General features: G+C 34.1%; 1 protein-coding gene across 3 annotated transcripts in view; it reads left to right on the top strand.

The window, feature by feature from the left end:
- LOC125071227 (dystrophin, isoforms A/C/F/G/H) overlaps positions 1-16,081 on the top strand; it is a 557,159-nt gene that overhangs the window by 105,715 nt on the left and 435,363 nt on the right. For all 3 annotated transcript variants that reach the window (XM_047681335.1, XM_047681338.1, XM_047681337.1), the window contains exon 38: positions 13,168-13,256. In XM_047681335.1, the coding sequence (XP_047537291.1) occupies positions 13,168-13,256 (89 nt within the window). The remainder of the gene's footprint in view (positions 1-13,167; positions 13,257-16,081) is intronic.

Raw genomic sequence — 16,081 nt, 5'->3', positions numbered from 1 at the left:
ACCTGAGATACTAAGACAAGTAAACTATCACTGTTCACGAAAATCGATTTCTTAGTAATATCTACCACGGTTTTATACCATTAAAAAAGAAAATTGATCAGGAAATTCAAATCGGACTGAGATAATGTATTTTACGCCTCCATTTGATTTGATCACGCCTTCCCTTGAAATACATTGGGTATTTCATTTTTTCCAATTATTTCAAAATCTCTATAACGGTATTACTCTATACGTTATAACGGTTCGTTATGAATAGTCCTTACTTCGAAGACATAAGGTTTGATATTCTGTAATATTTTTTTGTCATCGTTGGTAAATGTCCGCGCAATTTGGGTAGGGTGATGGCTACGCCATTAGGGCGCGTGACGTCATTGAATCCTTTTAAAGTGGAGTATTTTGAAAGTATCAGATATATTTTTCGATTTTAACTATGTATAATCTAGCTACCTAACTATATGTATATAATGATTGACGTTTTCGTTACTACATAAGTGTCACAAATGTTGTAAATTTTGATTTGGTAGAGACGCAGCTTTAAAGAGCCTTAAGGTTGCAAGTAAGTAAAGGTTAGAAAAGGAACCACCGGTCTTTGCTTAATTATGCATAGATAAGAAGTAGAGGAGTAAGAGATTCTTTCTATAATAAAATTCCGAAGACATTTTTAACTTTGCCGTTTCATACATTCAAGTCATTTGTAAAAAATACATTTTTAAAGAAGAAATATTTAAAAGAGTAACTACTGAATTTTATTGCCGGTTTTTCCCGATAGAATCTACATTCCGAACCGGTGGTAGTTTTACTTAAAATAGTTTGTTAAATGACTGCTTCAAAATGATTCAAAAGTGCTTGTAAAAACCTACTTGAATAAAGTTTAAATTTTGATTTTCATATTGATTTGTGGGTTCTAATTATCAATTATGATTATATCATCATCGTTCAGTAAAGAAATAAATTATAGGTAAACCGTTTCAATAAAATATGATAGATATTTTATGTTAAATAGATTGATGATATAGGAAAACAACTCGTGTTTCCCTACTGTCCCTCAGTTAGCGTGTAAAGCCGTTGATCCGGCACTTGATCTTTTTTCGGTAATGTTGGATTGCCTCTCAGACTCTGATAGTGCGGGAAGAAATAGCGCAGGGTCAAATACACACACACATTTGAGCAAAATAATTATTAACGTCCTGATTTCGAATACAATAATTATTAACATAATTATTGTATTCGAAATCAGTCAGGTAATAATCATTATCATTATTTACCTAATTTATTTTAGATTTAACTTTGCAAGTAATTGACTTTATTGTAAAAAACAAAACTCTGCTTAGATGAAAATGTATCGACGCGCGGTCTTTATGCAAATAGAGCATGAATCTGTTTACTGTTCAAATGATTATGACCCTTAAGGCTTTGTTTTAGAAACTATAATACTTCACGAGATTAGAAATCAATTGCTGTTTATACAGACATTTATAAATCTGAAAAGCATTCGTTGCGGTTTAATTCATTCAAGCTTTGTATTAGAGGTGTTAATTAGTTATAAATCACAAATGAACGTTTTATTACAAATTATTAAACGAACGTGTTAAATAGCTTAATCAAAAAGGGATTTATATTGGATTGCATTGCTATTTTAAAATGTAGCGTAATCAAAAATAACAACCAATAAGCAAATTAGTGGATAGTATTAGATCATGCTCTTTGCACTTATGGTGATTATGTTATTGTTAAAAAGAGACAGGTATAGTTTTGATTTGTTAAATTGTTTTAATTGTAGAATGGTAGAGACACACCGATTATTACCGACTACTCCTAGACGAGGTGCGATCTCATAGGGGATTCGCTAGTCGTGCATACGTCAATCTAAACCCATACAAAGTCACCTATTCATGGGTAATGTATAATAATTTAATCGCATTAAATTTATAATTTAATAAGTGAAAGAGTAACTTCTGAATTTGTTTTCGTATGATTGCGTAAAGGGTAAAGGTTATTAAGTATATTTATATGTATCTTATATCTGTTTGTAAAATTATATTATAATGCAACCAATTTAAAGATGTTGTCATGGTGAGATAGACCTTGTTCATTAGATGTTCTAGCTGTCCCGTTCCGATTTCTTACGAATACCAAAAGTCTTATATATTAGTGAATACATACGTTACAAAAATAAACTGTGTACAGATTACGACTTTAATACTATTATAATATCCATTCTAACCACTGGACCGTGTCGGTTCTAGATTACAGAATAATGTTTTAACAAATGCGTTAACAGCTGCAGCCGGTCGAGTCGATTAAGTGCGGATAACGTTTACTCCACTGGCTGTTTACCGCTCCGGAATCCATTCGGGTGGATTGTTTGAGTTTGGGGTATAATGAGAGTACATTTCAGTTATATTGAATGAATCAAAACACATTTAGATCCAAAGGTCGCAGATCGAATGATGAAAATTCAATTCGTATTTGGTTTTGATGGAAAAATAACGAGGAAATTACCAAAGATCAAAATTATCTTGTTCAGCAACCACGTCGCAACTAATAAGCGCAGTGGAATAAATTCTTTAAATGTTGAGGAGAATTTTGTTCAAAATTATTGTCTGTTAAATACTAGTAACACTTAAAAAAAAAGTAGAGTAACTGATGAGACTAAATAATGGCTTTGATGACTTAGACTAAATTGTTGTGGTAATAATGTTGCTTAACTATATAGTATAGGACAAAGTCGTTTCCCGCTGTCTGTCTGTCCCTGTGTATGCTTAGATCTTTAAAACTACGCAACGGATTTTGATGATGTTTTTTTTTTAATAGATAGAGTGAAACAAGAGGAAGTTATATGTATAATACATGCATAATATAGTAGAAAAATACTGATAATTTTAGAGGTTTATAATGTGATGTCGTAAATAGACACATTTTGTGTATACAATCTAGATCAAAATAATGTACTACACTATTTTACACATTAAAAATGTCTACATAAAAGTCCGCGATGGTATATGTAGCGCACAATAATCATTTTCTTACTTTTAACGAGAAATAATAGCTTATTTATGAAGTGATTTTAAACAATACACCATTAGTCCTTATCCAATTAAATACCTTAAATACATTGTTCATTTAATATAGATCAATATGATCCCATACAGCATGTAATTTAAACGAACATTTTCGAAGATATTTTAGAATTAGAATGAAACATCAGTTTGTATTGTCTAATATCAAAAAAGCTATGAACGTTGTATATAAACACATTCTGTAGTATATTTAGCATCAGCCCTTATATATTACACCCTTGCGTAGCCGGGGCGAGTCGCTACTACAAAATAACATTACCAATAAAATAAATTCCCAGTGTACCAATGGCCTTATTACTAGCAGTGCCGACATTCTCCTATTTTATCGGCTCGTATTCGTGTAATTTGCATTAAGAGCAGCGACGCGACGTTTGAGCGCTTTAAATGCGCCCTTTGATAACATTGTTCCAAAATGCCTTAAACGAAATAATTTATTTTAATAACCGGAAAGCGAAGCGCTTAATGATAACTTGTAACTACACGTTCAATGTGTACTTTATTCAAGTAGACTTTTATAAGCGCTTTTGTATCGTCACTATAGCTACACTGTATTGAATTTAAAGCAACCACCGGTATGGAATACAGTTCCTATCGAGAATAATCAATAATAAACTTTCTTAGAATTAATAAATAAATATTGGACAACATCACATACATTACTCTGATCCCAATGTGAGTAGCTAAAACACTTGTGTTATAGAAAATCAGAAGTAACGACGTTACCACAAACACCCAGACCCAAGACAGCAAAGAAAATTAATGAACTATTTCTACATCGTCTCGGCTGGGAATCGGACCTCGGAGTGGCGTACCCATGAAACGCGGTGTACACACTACTCCACCACGGAGGTCCTCAAAGAGTGCCTTATATATATCAAATATTTAAATTTATTAATTGGTAAATTTACGAGTATAAATACTTAAATTATTTAAATTTTATTGAAGTAAAAATAAATGTTCTTTTTTTAAAAAGTAGTTCCACGGCGCTTCCTTTAAAACCAGTTCGTAATTTTCTATTGTTAAGTTGATGAATTTCATCTAAACACTATAATGAAAACGTACGAGCCGCTTACATATAATACTTCTATAGGAGTTCATGAAGTAATCGTGATTAAAAACTCTGTAACAATAACCGACTTATAAATGTTTTCTTTCATTTATTTATTTTTTCTTTTAATTATGCAACTGGCAGAATGAGTTGATTTCAAATTAAAAATAATGTTCCATGGTATATGTTAACTGACAGTCCCAATTTGGTAGATCTTTTAAGAATCAATAAGTAAGTTCGACGCTTCTATATTGAAGTTTATAGTAACTTTGGTTCCAAATTCAAATTCATTGTAATCCATCATTATAAACTTGAATAAGTGTACGTCGTAGTTGTTAGTTGTGTATTCCTTATAGGTAGTTTATTTTTTTACATATTGGCACGCGGACTGGCAAATTGACCGCCCGATGGTAAGTGGTTACCATTACATATAGACATTGTTACTGTACGAAATAGTATCTACTTCATCACTAATGTGTCAATAATGATCGGTTTTATGTGAGATGTTATGTTCCTTGTGCCTGTAGTTGCACTGGCTCACTCACCTTTCAAACTGGAACACAATACTAAGTATTGCTGCTTGACGGTAGAGTAAATATTGAGTGGGTGGTACCTACCCAGACTGTCTTGTCTGGGTAGGTATGTCTAACTGTCACAAAGCTGAATACCAGCAAAATACAGTTTATTGCATTGGTTGGGTTAAATAACGCCGGTGACGTCATAAATAGGTATGCATTTTAATTATTATTGTGACGATCCTGTAGATGTATGTCTATACAATTAAGCATAACTATTTGATGTCTATCGATTCCTCATGGAAGAATCTATAATCTAGACTAATGGTAAGCCCTGTAAGAGCCGAGATGGGTCAGCGGTTAGAACGCGTGCATCTTAACCGATGATTGCGGGTTCAAACCCAGGCAAGCACCACTGAATTTTCATGTGCTTAATTTGTGTTTGTAATTCATCTCGTTCTCGTCGGTGAAGCAAAACATCGTAAATAAACCTGCAAGTGTCTAATTTCAACGAGTGGAATATGCTCCAAACCTTCTACTCAAAGGGAGAGGAGGCCTAAGTCCAGCAGTGGAAAATTTACAGGCTGTTAATGTAAAAAAATATATGGTAACCCTAGATAAGAGGTTTTTTCAAATTCACGCGTCACTTTTAGCAATCCTTACGGACGGTCGTATGGCTCGCGAGAGTTCGCGCCCGGGTCCAAATACAATTATTATTATTGAATTCCATTGAACCTTTATTCATTATAAATCTATTTATCTATACGACGACCTCCGTGGTCGAGTAGTGTGTACACCGGTTTTCATAGGTACGCCACTACGAGGTCCCGGGTTCGATTCTCGGCCAAGTCGATGTAGAAAAAGTTCATTAATTTTCTATGTTGCCTTGGGTCTGGGTGTTTGTCGTTACTTCTGATTTTCCATAACACAAGTGCTTTAGTAACTTACATTGGGATCAGAGTAATGTATGTAATGTTGTCCAATATTTATTTATTTATTTATTTAAGTGTCTTTTTTTAATACATATGTTCTGATTTTTAACCAACCGTAAAATTCAAATCTTAGATATTTATTTTAGGGATGACAACAAACACGTGGTCATAAATACATATATACAACGAAATTTTGTGTAAAAAATAAGTTTTTAATACAAAAATGAAACATTATTTTTTTCAATCGTTGTTACGCCAAAATGGTGAATTTAGAAAGGAATCTTGTATCTATTGTTATAAAGGTCAATTTCGTGTATCAGTTCACACTCTAAATAGATATCTTGAATTCAGGTCGCTGGCTCACCCCTATCTCCATGACTCACTGGCTCTGCTACGATTTTAACGCGTTTTAATCGACCTATTGAATATTTCAAAGTATTTATACGTCAGACGTACAAGGACTAAACGTTATTTTTTATACTACGACAAATATTTGTGTAACGACATTTTAGCTAATAATGAAAATACTTTTTAAACGTACAAGTTAATATTATAAATATCTGATAAAATATATATGATAGAGATGACCCAGTGGTAAGAAATAGAGGATTGTAACCGAAGATTACGGGTTCAATTGTTTTTATCGCAGATTTTTTCACTTACTTAATATAAAAACGTCCTGAAAAAACGTGCATGTATCGAATGAAACTCTGCTTCTAAATGTATCCAGCGACCCGTAACGAACGATCAAAGCGTTACCAACAAACAAACGAACACAGGAATACCAGTGTATATGTTTCAGTGTCATAAAAGCATTTAAACTATTTTTAAAATGAAATTAAAAGCCAGTTCGTGAATGCGATCGCAATTTTCTAAGACCATTTCACCTTAAAAACACTTAAATCATCATTTAACAAGACTTAATTAAAGAACAATTTACACATTTCAAATGTAGATTCTACCGAAGATAACCTCACTCTGTTACTCTTTTCCGATAATTTAATTACACAGGAATATTCATTTGATACAAAACCTCTAAAAAGTTTCAACCCAATGGGCTGAATGATGAAGGTAAAATACACACGAAAATGAGCTTTATTTATTTATTTAAAGACGTTATAATAGAATGGTGTGTTGATGTCAACTTACAGTAAGCATGATAATCTTTTACATGTCTTTATGGTTGAATTTCATAATTGTTGTTCACATAGAATTGTTTTTTTAGATATTAAAAAATAAACTCGGAAGAATGCTCATTAATTTCTTACGAACAGGAATCCAGAGAATTCGATATTGTTTGAGACTCTTGTATAGGAACGATATCATATATTATGAGAACAAGTCTAAACTGATACTTATAAGAACATCATACATAATATTTTGTATTCTATATCTAGTTTATTACTTGTGTAGATAAACAAGTAATTTAAATAATTTATTATGAATAAGTAAATAGGAGTTCTTAAATCTCGCGACAAGTTTTTATATAGACACAAAGATTTAGATATTTTCGTTAATATGAATAAATTTAAAAATAAAATATTAACTATAATTATTCAAAATTGTTAGTTTAGATAGTTTTATTGTGTTCTTATCTTTATTTTAATTTATTGTTGTTTTGTAATAGTCTTTAATTAGCATTTTTTACCTTCCTTTTGTTATCGCCTAACTTTTATTTTGTGCATGCTGTTATCACCTATAAGTAAGATACCACTAGTCTTATTTTTTATTCTTGTATCTGGATTGTTTTTAGTATGTATTTTGTTGGTGATCTAATAAATAAATAAAATAAATATCAGATAAATTGTGTCAAATTTGAAATGACGTTATATGTAAACAGCAAAAGTTTTGGAGTAAAAGTTTTTCTTTTCTTTATAGTGCATTTAAATAAACGTTTTATATTTTTTATTTATTCTATTGTATATATATAATTATATATATATATATATATATATATATATATTTATGAGTCATTACATAATCCTAACTATAATATTGTAAATGATACAGTGAGTATCTACCTCTTTCACGCGAACTATTCAACCGATCACCATGACATTGTGCATGCAAGCTGTCTTGCTCTGGAAAGGACACAGAGTAACACACGCGGAATCTAGTAGATTATATATTTTTAATCTGTGTAAATAGAAGTACGAGAGATATCATTGATAAAATAAAGAGCGGGTACCGATGTTTTAAAGGATGGCTTACTTAGAAGTAAAGTATATAAATATATAAACTTTTTTCAAAATCGTGATTTTTAAAATCCCTATTTAATATTCAACCCCATCTCTCTTACCCGAAAAAGACGTCTAATAACGCTTAGTACTTCTAAATCCATATTCGGAGCAACATTCGGACAACTATAACTGCCTTTAAGTCTAGATATTGTGCTCTGAATTGTAGAGACGTGTAGTTTGTTTGTTTGTACACGAGGTTCAATTGTTTTTTTTCATTTGGTTTTATTGCATTTGCTTAAATTCTATTTCTATGTATTCGAGATATTGAGTTTTCGACTCACGACTCACTCACTAATAAGCGCAGATGGTACCATACGAATTGGCTTATCGAGTTATACCACAGAATAAAAGTTCCCCTAACTTCAGCCATTTTCACCTCGAATCATGTACGGTGAGCACAAAAAATAATCATAGGAATTTCGCCCTACCGTACTAAAGCTAACTAATAAGGTTATAACTGTAATCGCTTGAACGGATTTTCGAGTACAAGTTTTCTATATTCACCTTTAAGTTACAGGAAATGTAAGGAAGGAATATGGGCATTATTACAGTAAACTTAAAGACTATGATTGTATGCATGTTTTGTAAAAAAGGGTTTTGCTGACTGTACATTATACGGTTGTAATGAGATACGTGACTTCATAAGAAGTTCAACGTGGATTTTAAAATAAATTTAGTTTAAAGTATAATTAAAATCACATTCGGGTTAAAAATTTGAATAATTTAAATAATGAAATTCATATGATAGTAATTGTTACTTTAACTGTTTTTTTTTTTAAAGTATTTGAGAACAACCGCCGTACCGGGATTTGGCGGGAGAATTAGTGATTGTTTTTACACTTCCTAAGCTTGCGACACAAAATTCATATCATTGAATGCTGACGTCATTCGTAGGGATGTCGTTTGTCGACCGCGCTCCGAATCACACATCCCTTTTTCCCTACTTAAAGAAGCGATCTCCCAGGGGACAGTTAAGACGAAGTGTGACCCCTCGTCTACCCTTTGCTCGCCTGAGGCTTGTTATTCGGTGAAGCAGTATATCAAGGTCATCAGGGCCAATAGCGATAAAGATTTCATATATTTTTTCTTACTGAGGCACCGCCATTAATAAACAAAATACGCGGTCTTAATACTGCCTAAGTCGGTCCCACGGCAGTATAAGGGCTACAGCAGTCTGTCTCCTTGGTTGAACGTTGTACAAGTTGATTCGATACAGCGCCATCTAGCGGTGGATTACAGCAACAAAAGTAATATAAAAATTTCTTCCATGAAAAACACAGCACTGGGCCAAGATGGTCCAACCCGCATTGGAGCAGCGTGGTGGAATATGCTTCAAACCTTCTCCTCAAAGGAGAGGAGGCCTTAGCCCAGCAGTGGGAAATTAACAGGCTGTTAATGTAATGTAATGTTGAAAAACACATATGCTACATTTTTTAAGTAATTAATCAAACGACATCGAAGGCTAATTTCAAAGAGAATACAAAACATCAATTTTTACATATAACTTTTATGTAATCACAAGTTTAGAGCCTATTTTTAAAGTTCGATAAATAAGATACCATAAAAAAAGAACGTCGGTATATATGTTTGAGATTAAAAAACTTCAACTGTATTTTTGTGTATGGAATTGGTTTAATATTTTTTGTTTTTTTGTAACGCGCTGCGGCACATCAAAGGATATATCTTTAACCGACCGCCATTATAATTGGTATACATTGGCGCCAATGTCTTCGGGCAGTGGTTACCAAATATTATCAGGTGGCTATTATGTAAAACTTCCTTATCAATTAAATAAAAAAAATTAAAACAAAAGCCATTAGACCAACGAGATATTCATTGTTTACACAATGATTTAACAAACCGCAATAATCCGAATCCACTCCCAAAGGGTTTAGATACACCCTCCATTAAAAGGGATAAAGGAGTGAACCGCCAGATTAGTAGGGATGTGGATTCACGTATTAGGTTCTAATCCTCGTAATAATCCTAATACTCTGTTAAATACTTTGCGCTGAATACGTGTTGATTAAGACAAAACGTTACTCCTTTCAGCGGAGGTTTAATTTTAAGGCTTTATAAGTAAAATTATGATAATAATAAATGAGAAGCTTATATATTATAGGGCTTGAAATAAACTGTTAAATGTACATTAAACTCATACTAGATGAGATTCGAAATGGCCCAGTGGTAAGATTGCGTGCATCTTAATCGACAATTGCGGGTTCGAACCCGGGCAAGCACTAGAATTTTCATGAACTTAAATTGTGTTTGCAATTCATTTCGTGTTCAGCGATGAAGAAAAATCGTGACAAAGTCTGCATGTCTTATTTCAATGAAAATTTGCCACATGTGTATACACGAAGTCCCATAGGAGCAACGTGGTGATATTAGCTCTAAACTTTATCCTCAAAGGGACAGGCAACCAATAATGAGACATTTACGTTCTGTTACTCTACTATTCCTTACATGTCCTCTGTTATGAGTTTTCGAATGACGTATTACAATAGCGCGTTGCGGAGAACGTTTAAGTATATAATATAAATACAATAGTAGACGCATTTCGCATTTTCTCGCTTTATATTTAGACTATAAACGTAACAAACCTGAGTTTAATTTTATAGTATATATTATTTGAAAACAAAACTCGAATAAAACCTTTTGACTTTTGCCCGTTTATTTACAGATTTTCCTTTTGAACGGTGCTAAATTTTGATTACAGAAGCAAGGGATGCTTTTAATTATGTCAAATAAAGATTTCGACTTCGTTAATGACTAGCCATGTACTATCCTTCTCTTTTTCAATAGCGTTAGTTTTTATACCATTATAAATTCAAGTTGCTGTCATTTTGTATTTTGCTTTTAGAGGATGAATGGAACGGCGTTCCTTTACAGAACTAGTGTTGTGTAACACAAACTATCGATAAGATTAAAAGAAACTTTAGATATGAACTCAATACATCTCGCCCCGTTGTTGTGTGTTGTGTTACGAAGACGCATATGTTGAATATGATATATGAGTTTATTAATATTTTCGCCTAAAACTGGTCACTGATTTGTAAGCACTGGTTGCTCCTCTGGGTAGGTTATACTCATCAGATATTCTACCGCAAAACAGTACTTAGAAGTGTCGTGTTGTGGTTTGAAGGGTGAGTGTGCCCGTGTAACTACATTCACAAGGGACATAACACCTTAGTTTCAAGGTTGCTGAGGCATTGGTGATATAAGGGATGGTTAATATTCCCTAGAATGTCTATGATTGCTGGTGACCACTTGCCACCAGGTGGCCATTTTTCCCGATCGATTACTTAATAAAAAATTGAAAGTCATTTGAACGTGAAAAGTTGCCCGACCGCTTACTTAAAAAATTGAACGTCATTTGAACCTGTTTAAAGTAACATATTAGGGACTTATGTATGTTTGTATGTATTCATACGATTCGTATAGTATTAACAGCATGCCGACCAGCTCGTCCCGAACACTACGAGCTCAATCCGACCGTCGGTTATTTCCCAAATCTCGTTAAATAATAAACCATTGGAAGACAACACGTTGTTCCGAATACACGCATTAATCGCTTGTAATTTCTGTGTAATATTTATATTATCGAATATATTCACAAAACATTAAATAAGATTATAACTGAACGGTGCTTGAAATGAAAATGTTACGCACATGTATCAGACGTAGTTATATGTCACGGTCACGTTACGTTATTTTACGATGTTATGTCAGTCACCAGCTTTATATCGTCACTACGAACGAAATTCGAACGCAGCTGAGCACTCCATAACGCATGTCACGCTCATATATAGTATATATGTCATATAGCTCATATATGCCATAACGCATAACGCTCGTAGTCGACGTTACGTTATGATATTTTAGGTCAGACGGCAGCTTCATAAAATCGCATCAAATATCGATATATCGATATCGATTTTGTGTTCAGTTCACGTTGTTAATTTTCGTTAGTCAAAACGATATATTCGCCTGTAGTCGTGCTAGTAAGCTGCAGTAGGCGGTAATCGACTCGCAGCATCGACACACTGCGCTAAGCGGATTTACCATATTGCATTCGTATTTTTAAACGATTAATAGTCGGTTGAATAAGTCATATATATATATATATATATATGTATATAGTAATGCCCTTTTCCTAACTTCTTAAATTTGTAGAACATAGTAGAAATTATCGTCTTTATTTGCGTACCTTTTTAATTTAGCATTTGATCGTATCAGATTTTATAATGGAGAATTTGCGATTAATAGAAGTTAATAGCTTCCTCATATTCATTTTTCTCTTAATTTAAATGTATTTTTAGTGTATATAAAACACATCAAGTGTTTTATACTAAAATTAGTGATGTTATTTCCATTTGGTATGACAGAAAACGTTGTAAGCATTTCGTTAATACGAAGGTTGATTGACGATATAAACGTCGAGGAGAGTGTGTGCTTTCGAACTTTATTGACACATGACAGAAAAATATTTACTTCATTGACACATAAGAGAAACATGTTTTATACATTAAATTTAACTAAATTTATAAATGCGAGAGTAACTCCGTCTGTCTGTTGCTCTTTCTCGGCCAAACCACTGTACCGAATTTGATGAAATAAGGAGTACCTAATTTCATCAAATTCGGTACTCCTAATTTACTTTTATGTTTAACACCTGACGATCAACCCTTAAAACGCGAGTAAAGCCGCGGACGTCAACTAGTACTAAATACATTAGTGGGATAAATATCCGATACAAAACTCGCGTTATCTATTGTGACTAGAGTAGTGCTGTGACATCCACTGAAGTATCGATAACGAGTTTAAAAAGTTACTCGAATTCAAACGAAGGAAAGTTTAACAAAGCATACCAGACAGTTACAGCGCCTATATATATAGGAAGTTGGTAATTTATACGCATGGAAGAAATTCGTCATACCAAAACTGTTGAACCGGAAGTTGATAAAGTTGGGAATATTTTCCGGCACGGTTATCCGTTACACTGATTGGATACTATCGTCTGACGCATTTTGGGACATCTGACCCACTGACTGACTGACTGAGCTCCCTTTCATATTTCTTTAGCATTGGAAAGGCATTTACCACCCTTCAAATACAACAATACTACGTAAGCTGTTTGGCGGAAGAATTTCTGATGAGGGGTCCACCCAGATAGGCTTGCATAAATTCCTACTAGTAATTCAGTTGATGATGGTTATATATCAGTTCTTTCTCGGTGATAGGTTTAAGTTTAATATAACCTTGTAAAATGATTCGAGTATACTACACAATTTTCTTGAAAGTATTTTAATTTAATTTTGGTTAATAACTTATTTACTTTGTTTGTTACAGAGTGGAGCGCGCGGGTAGGGTCTCGGCGTCGCTCGGCGCAGGGCTCGCCCGCCGCGCTGCTCGCGCACTTCGATACCAGCGTGCTTCAGGTAAATTTAAAACATATTGATACACATTGATTTATGTTGTAACCAATTTCGTTTGTATTGGCCTTCCTTAATGAAGGCTTCACAGTACAGAACAGTATATACGTGTGTGCGTGTCAAACTCTCACAGTCCGATGGAATAAAAAATATATACGACCGGAGAGATCAAGCGTAAGACCATCAGCGTAACGCGCTCTGCGAGGCACGATAGTGAAGAGCCAAATACCTAACAACGATAGTAAAATTTGTATTATACTTACAATGTAGAATAAATAAATATATATTGGACAACATCACATACATTACTCTGATCCCAATGTGAGTAGCTAAAGCACTTGTGTCATGGAACATCAGAAGTAACGACGGTGCCACAAATACCCAGACCTAAGACAACATACAAAACTAATGAACTTTTTCTACATCGACTCGGCCGGGAATCGAATATCGAAGTGGCGTACCCATGAAAACTGGTGTACACACTACTTGACCACGGAGGTCGTCAAACATTAATATTAATAAAACATTAATTATTGGAGCCGAGATGGCCCAGTGGTTAGAACGCGTGCATCTTAACCGATGATTTCGAGTTCAAACCCAGGCAGGCACCACTGAAATTTCATGTGCTTAATTTGTGTTTATAATTCATCTCGTGCTCCGCGGTGAAGGAAAACATCGTGAGGAAACCTGCATGTGTCTAATTTCAACGAAATTCTGCCACATGTGTATTCCGCCAACCCGCATTGGAGCAGCGTGGTGGAATATGCTCCAAAACCTTCTCCTCAAAGGGAGAGGAGGCCTTTACCCCAGCAGTGGGACATTTACGGGCTGCTAATACTAAAAATTAATTATTGACAGTTCTTTGGGTTTGTTTTAACGACAAGGTGTAGTCCAGTTGAGACTAATTTTGGTATTTGACAATCACTGTAACTTATATTTAAAACGCGTTCGAATTTCGACCAATGAGCGAGTATAAAAAAAAAAAAAAAACATAAATTAATCTCTTTAAGTAGCTATGATGTTAAAGATTCCCATTACATTTATTAAATAAAGTTAATTACTTAAGGAAAGTTTAACAAAGCGTACCAGACAGTTCCAGCACATATATGTATATATGTTTATATTATTTCTCTGCAGAATTTTTAATATATAACACTAAAACTGGTTGAATACGTGTACGTTTATATTTTGCTTCAGAAATAGTTGAAAATATTTTTACCCAGTCAAGAGTTCGTACAGTGAAAGCATTATTTCGCTTTACTATTCCATATCGTGATTCAGTTGCAAGCGAAGCGATCTCTATTTTGTAGAACCAGTTAATCCTTCTAGAAATAATGGATATTGCCGCAAGCCCTACTCTCGTTGTTTTTGTGATACCGGTAGTCGGACGAGCAAATGGGCCACCTGGTGGTAAGTGGACCGTCCATAGACAATGGCGCTGTAACAAATATTAACCATTCCTTACATCATCATAAGATGTTATGGCCCTTGTGTTAAACTGGCTTACTCACCCTTAAAACCGGAATACAACAATACTGAGTACTGCTGTTTGGTATTAGAATATCTGATGAGTAGGTGGTACCTGTCAACACGGCCTTGCTCTACTCTCTTTAATATTTTTTTACTCTTTCAATCTGTATTACTCCTGGTTCATATTACTTAAATCGTAACTAATATTTTAAAAGTTGTACATTTAAATATGCATCTTAATCGATGATTACGGGTTTAAATCCAGGCAGGCACCACTGAATTTTCATGTGCTTAATTTGTGTTTGTAATTCATCTCGTGCTCGGCGGTGAAGGAAAACATCGTGAGGAAACCTGCATGTGTCTAATTTCAACGAAATTCTGCCACATGTGTATTCCACCAACCCGCATTGGAGCAGCGTGGTGGAATATGCTTCAAACCTTCTCCTCAAACGGAGAGGAGGCCTTAGACTAGCAGTGGGAAATTTACAGGCTGCTACTACTACATTTAAATAATAATTAATAATAATATAAATATAATTGCCTATTCATATTTTCTTTCTAATTTCGTACATATAACGTCATTTCTTCCAAATTCTACATACTATGAAATATTAATATATTGTCCCGAAAGACGGAAGTTCACCTAGCAAAGATATAGCTTTTATGTTTATTTTGTATTCTGTTCTAAATAAATTAAGGAACTACTAATATTCCTATTTACCTGTCCTTTTAAGCTTCACTTGAGTTAGGAGTGGGGACGACAATAGCCCAAGAGGTCAGGATCGATCCTGCGACTTTTTACATCGCCAGGCGGCCCGTAAACCATTGCGCTGTTGACTCTAGTATAACATATCGTAATACTAATAAACTGTGTCATCTTCAACACCTTCAAACTTAAAGCTATCACGTTATAAAAGTTCCAAAGTCTATGATCGTCCTATATTTGTAGCTTGCGAGGAAAGTTGCAAGTTCCGCGATAAGCCAGTTAACGTCAGTGTGAGAAGTGATAATGAGTTGCGCGAATCACACAAGATATGTACGTGACTTTTCTCGGCTGTAGTTCTATTAACATCTCACTTCGCGATAACCGCCTTACGTTGATCCTTTACGTGTTAATTGTTAAAGTTAATGTCGCGTATTGTACTCTGTCATTTTACGATCTTGTCGAGTTAGGCAATTCTGTAACAAGAAACTCGAAACTCATCGCAAAATAATTAATTAGTTAATAATATAATTATACAATTTAACTATACCTATACCGAACTCCGTGCCCGAGTAGTGTGTACACCGGTTTTCATAGGTTTTGATTTCGGGTTCAATTCCCGGCCGAGCCGATGTAGAAAAAGTTTTCTATGTTGTCT

The sequence above is a fragment of the Vanessa atalanta genome, chromosome 19 (genome assembly GCF_905147765.1).
Source record: "Vanessa atalanta chromosome 19, ilVanAtal1.2, whole genome shotgun sequence".
Taxonomy (NCBI): Eukaryota; Metazoa; Arthropoda; class Insecta; order Lepidoptera; family Nymphalidae; genus Vanessa; species Vanessa atalanta.
This window is presented reverse-complemented; position numbering and strand designations above follow the sequence as displayed.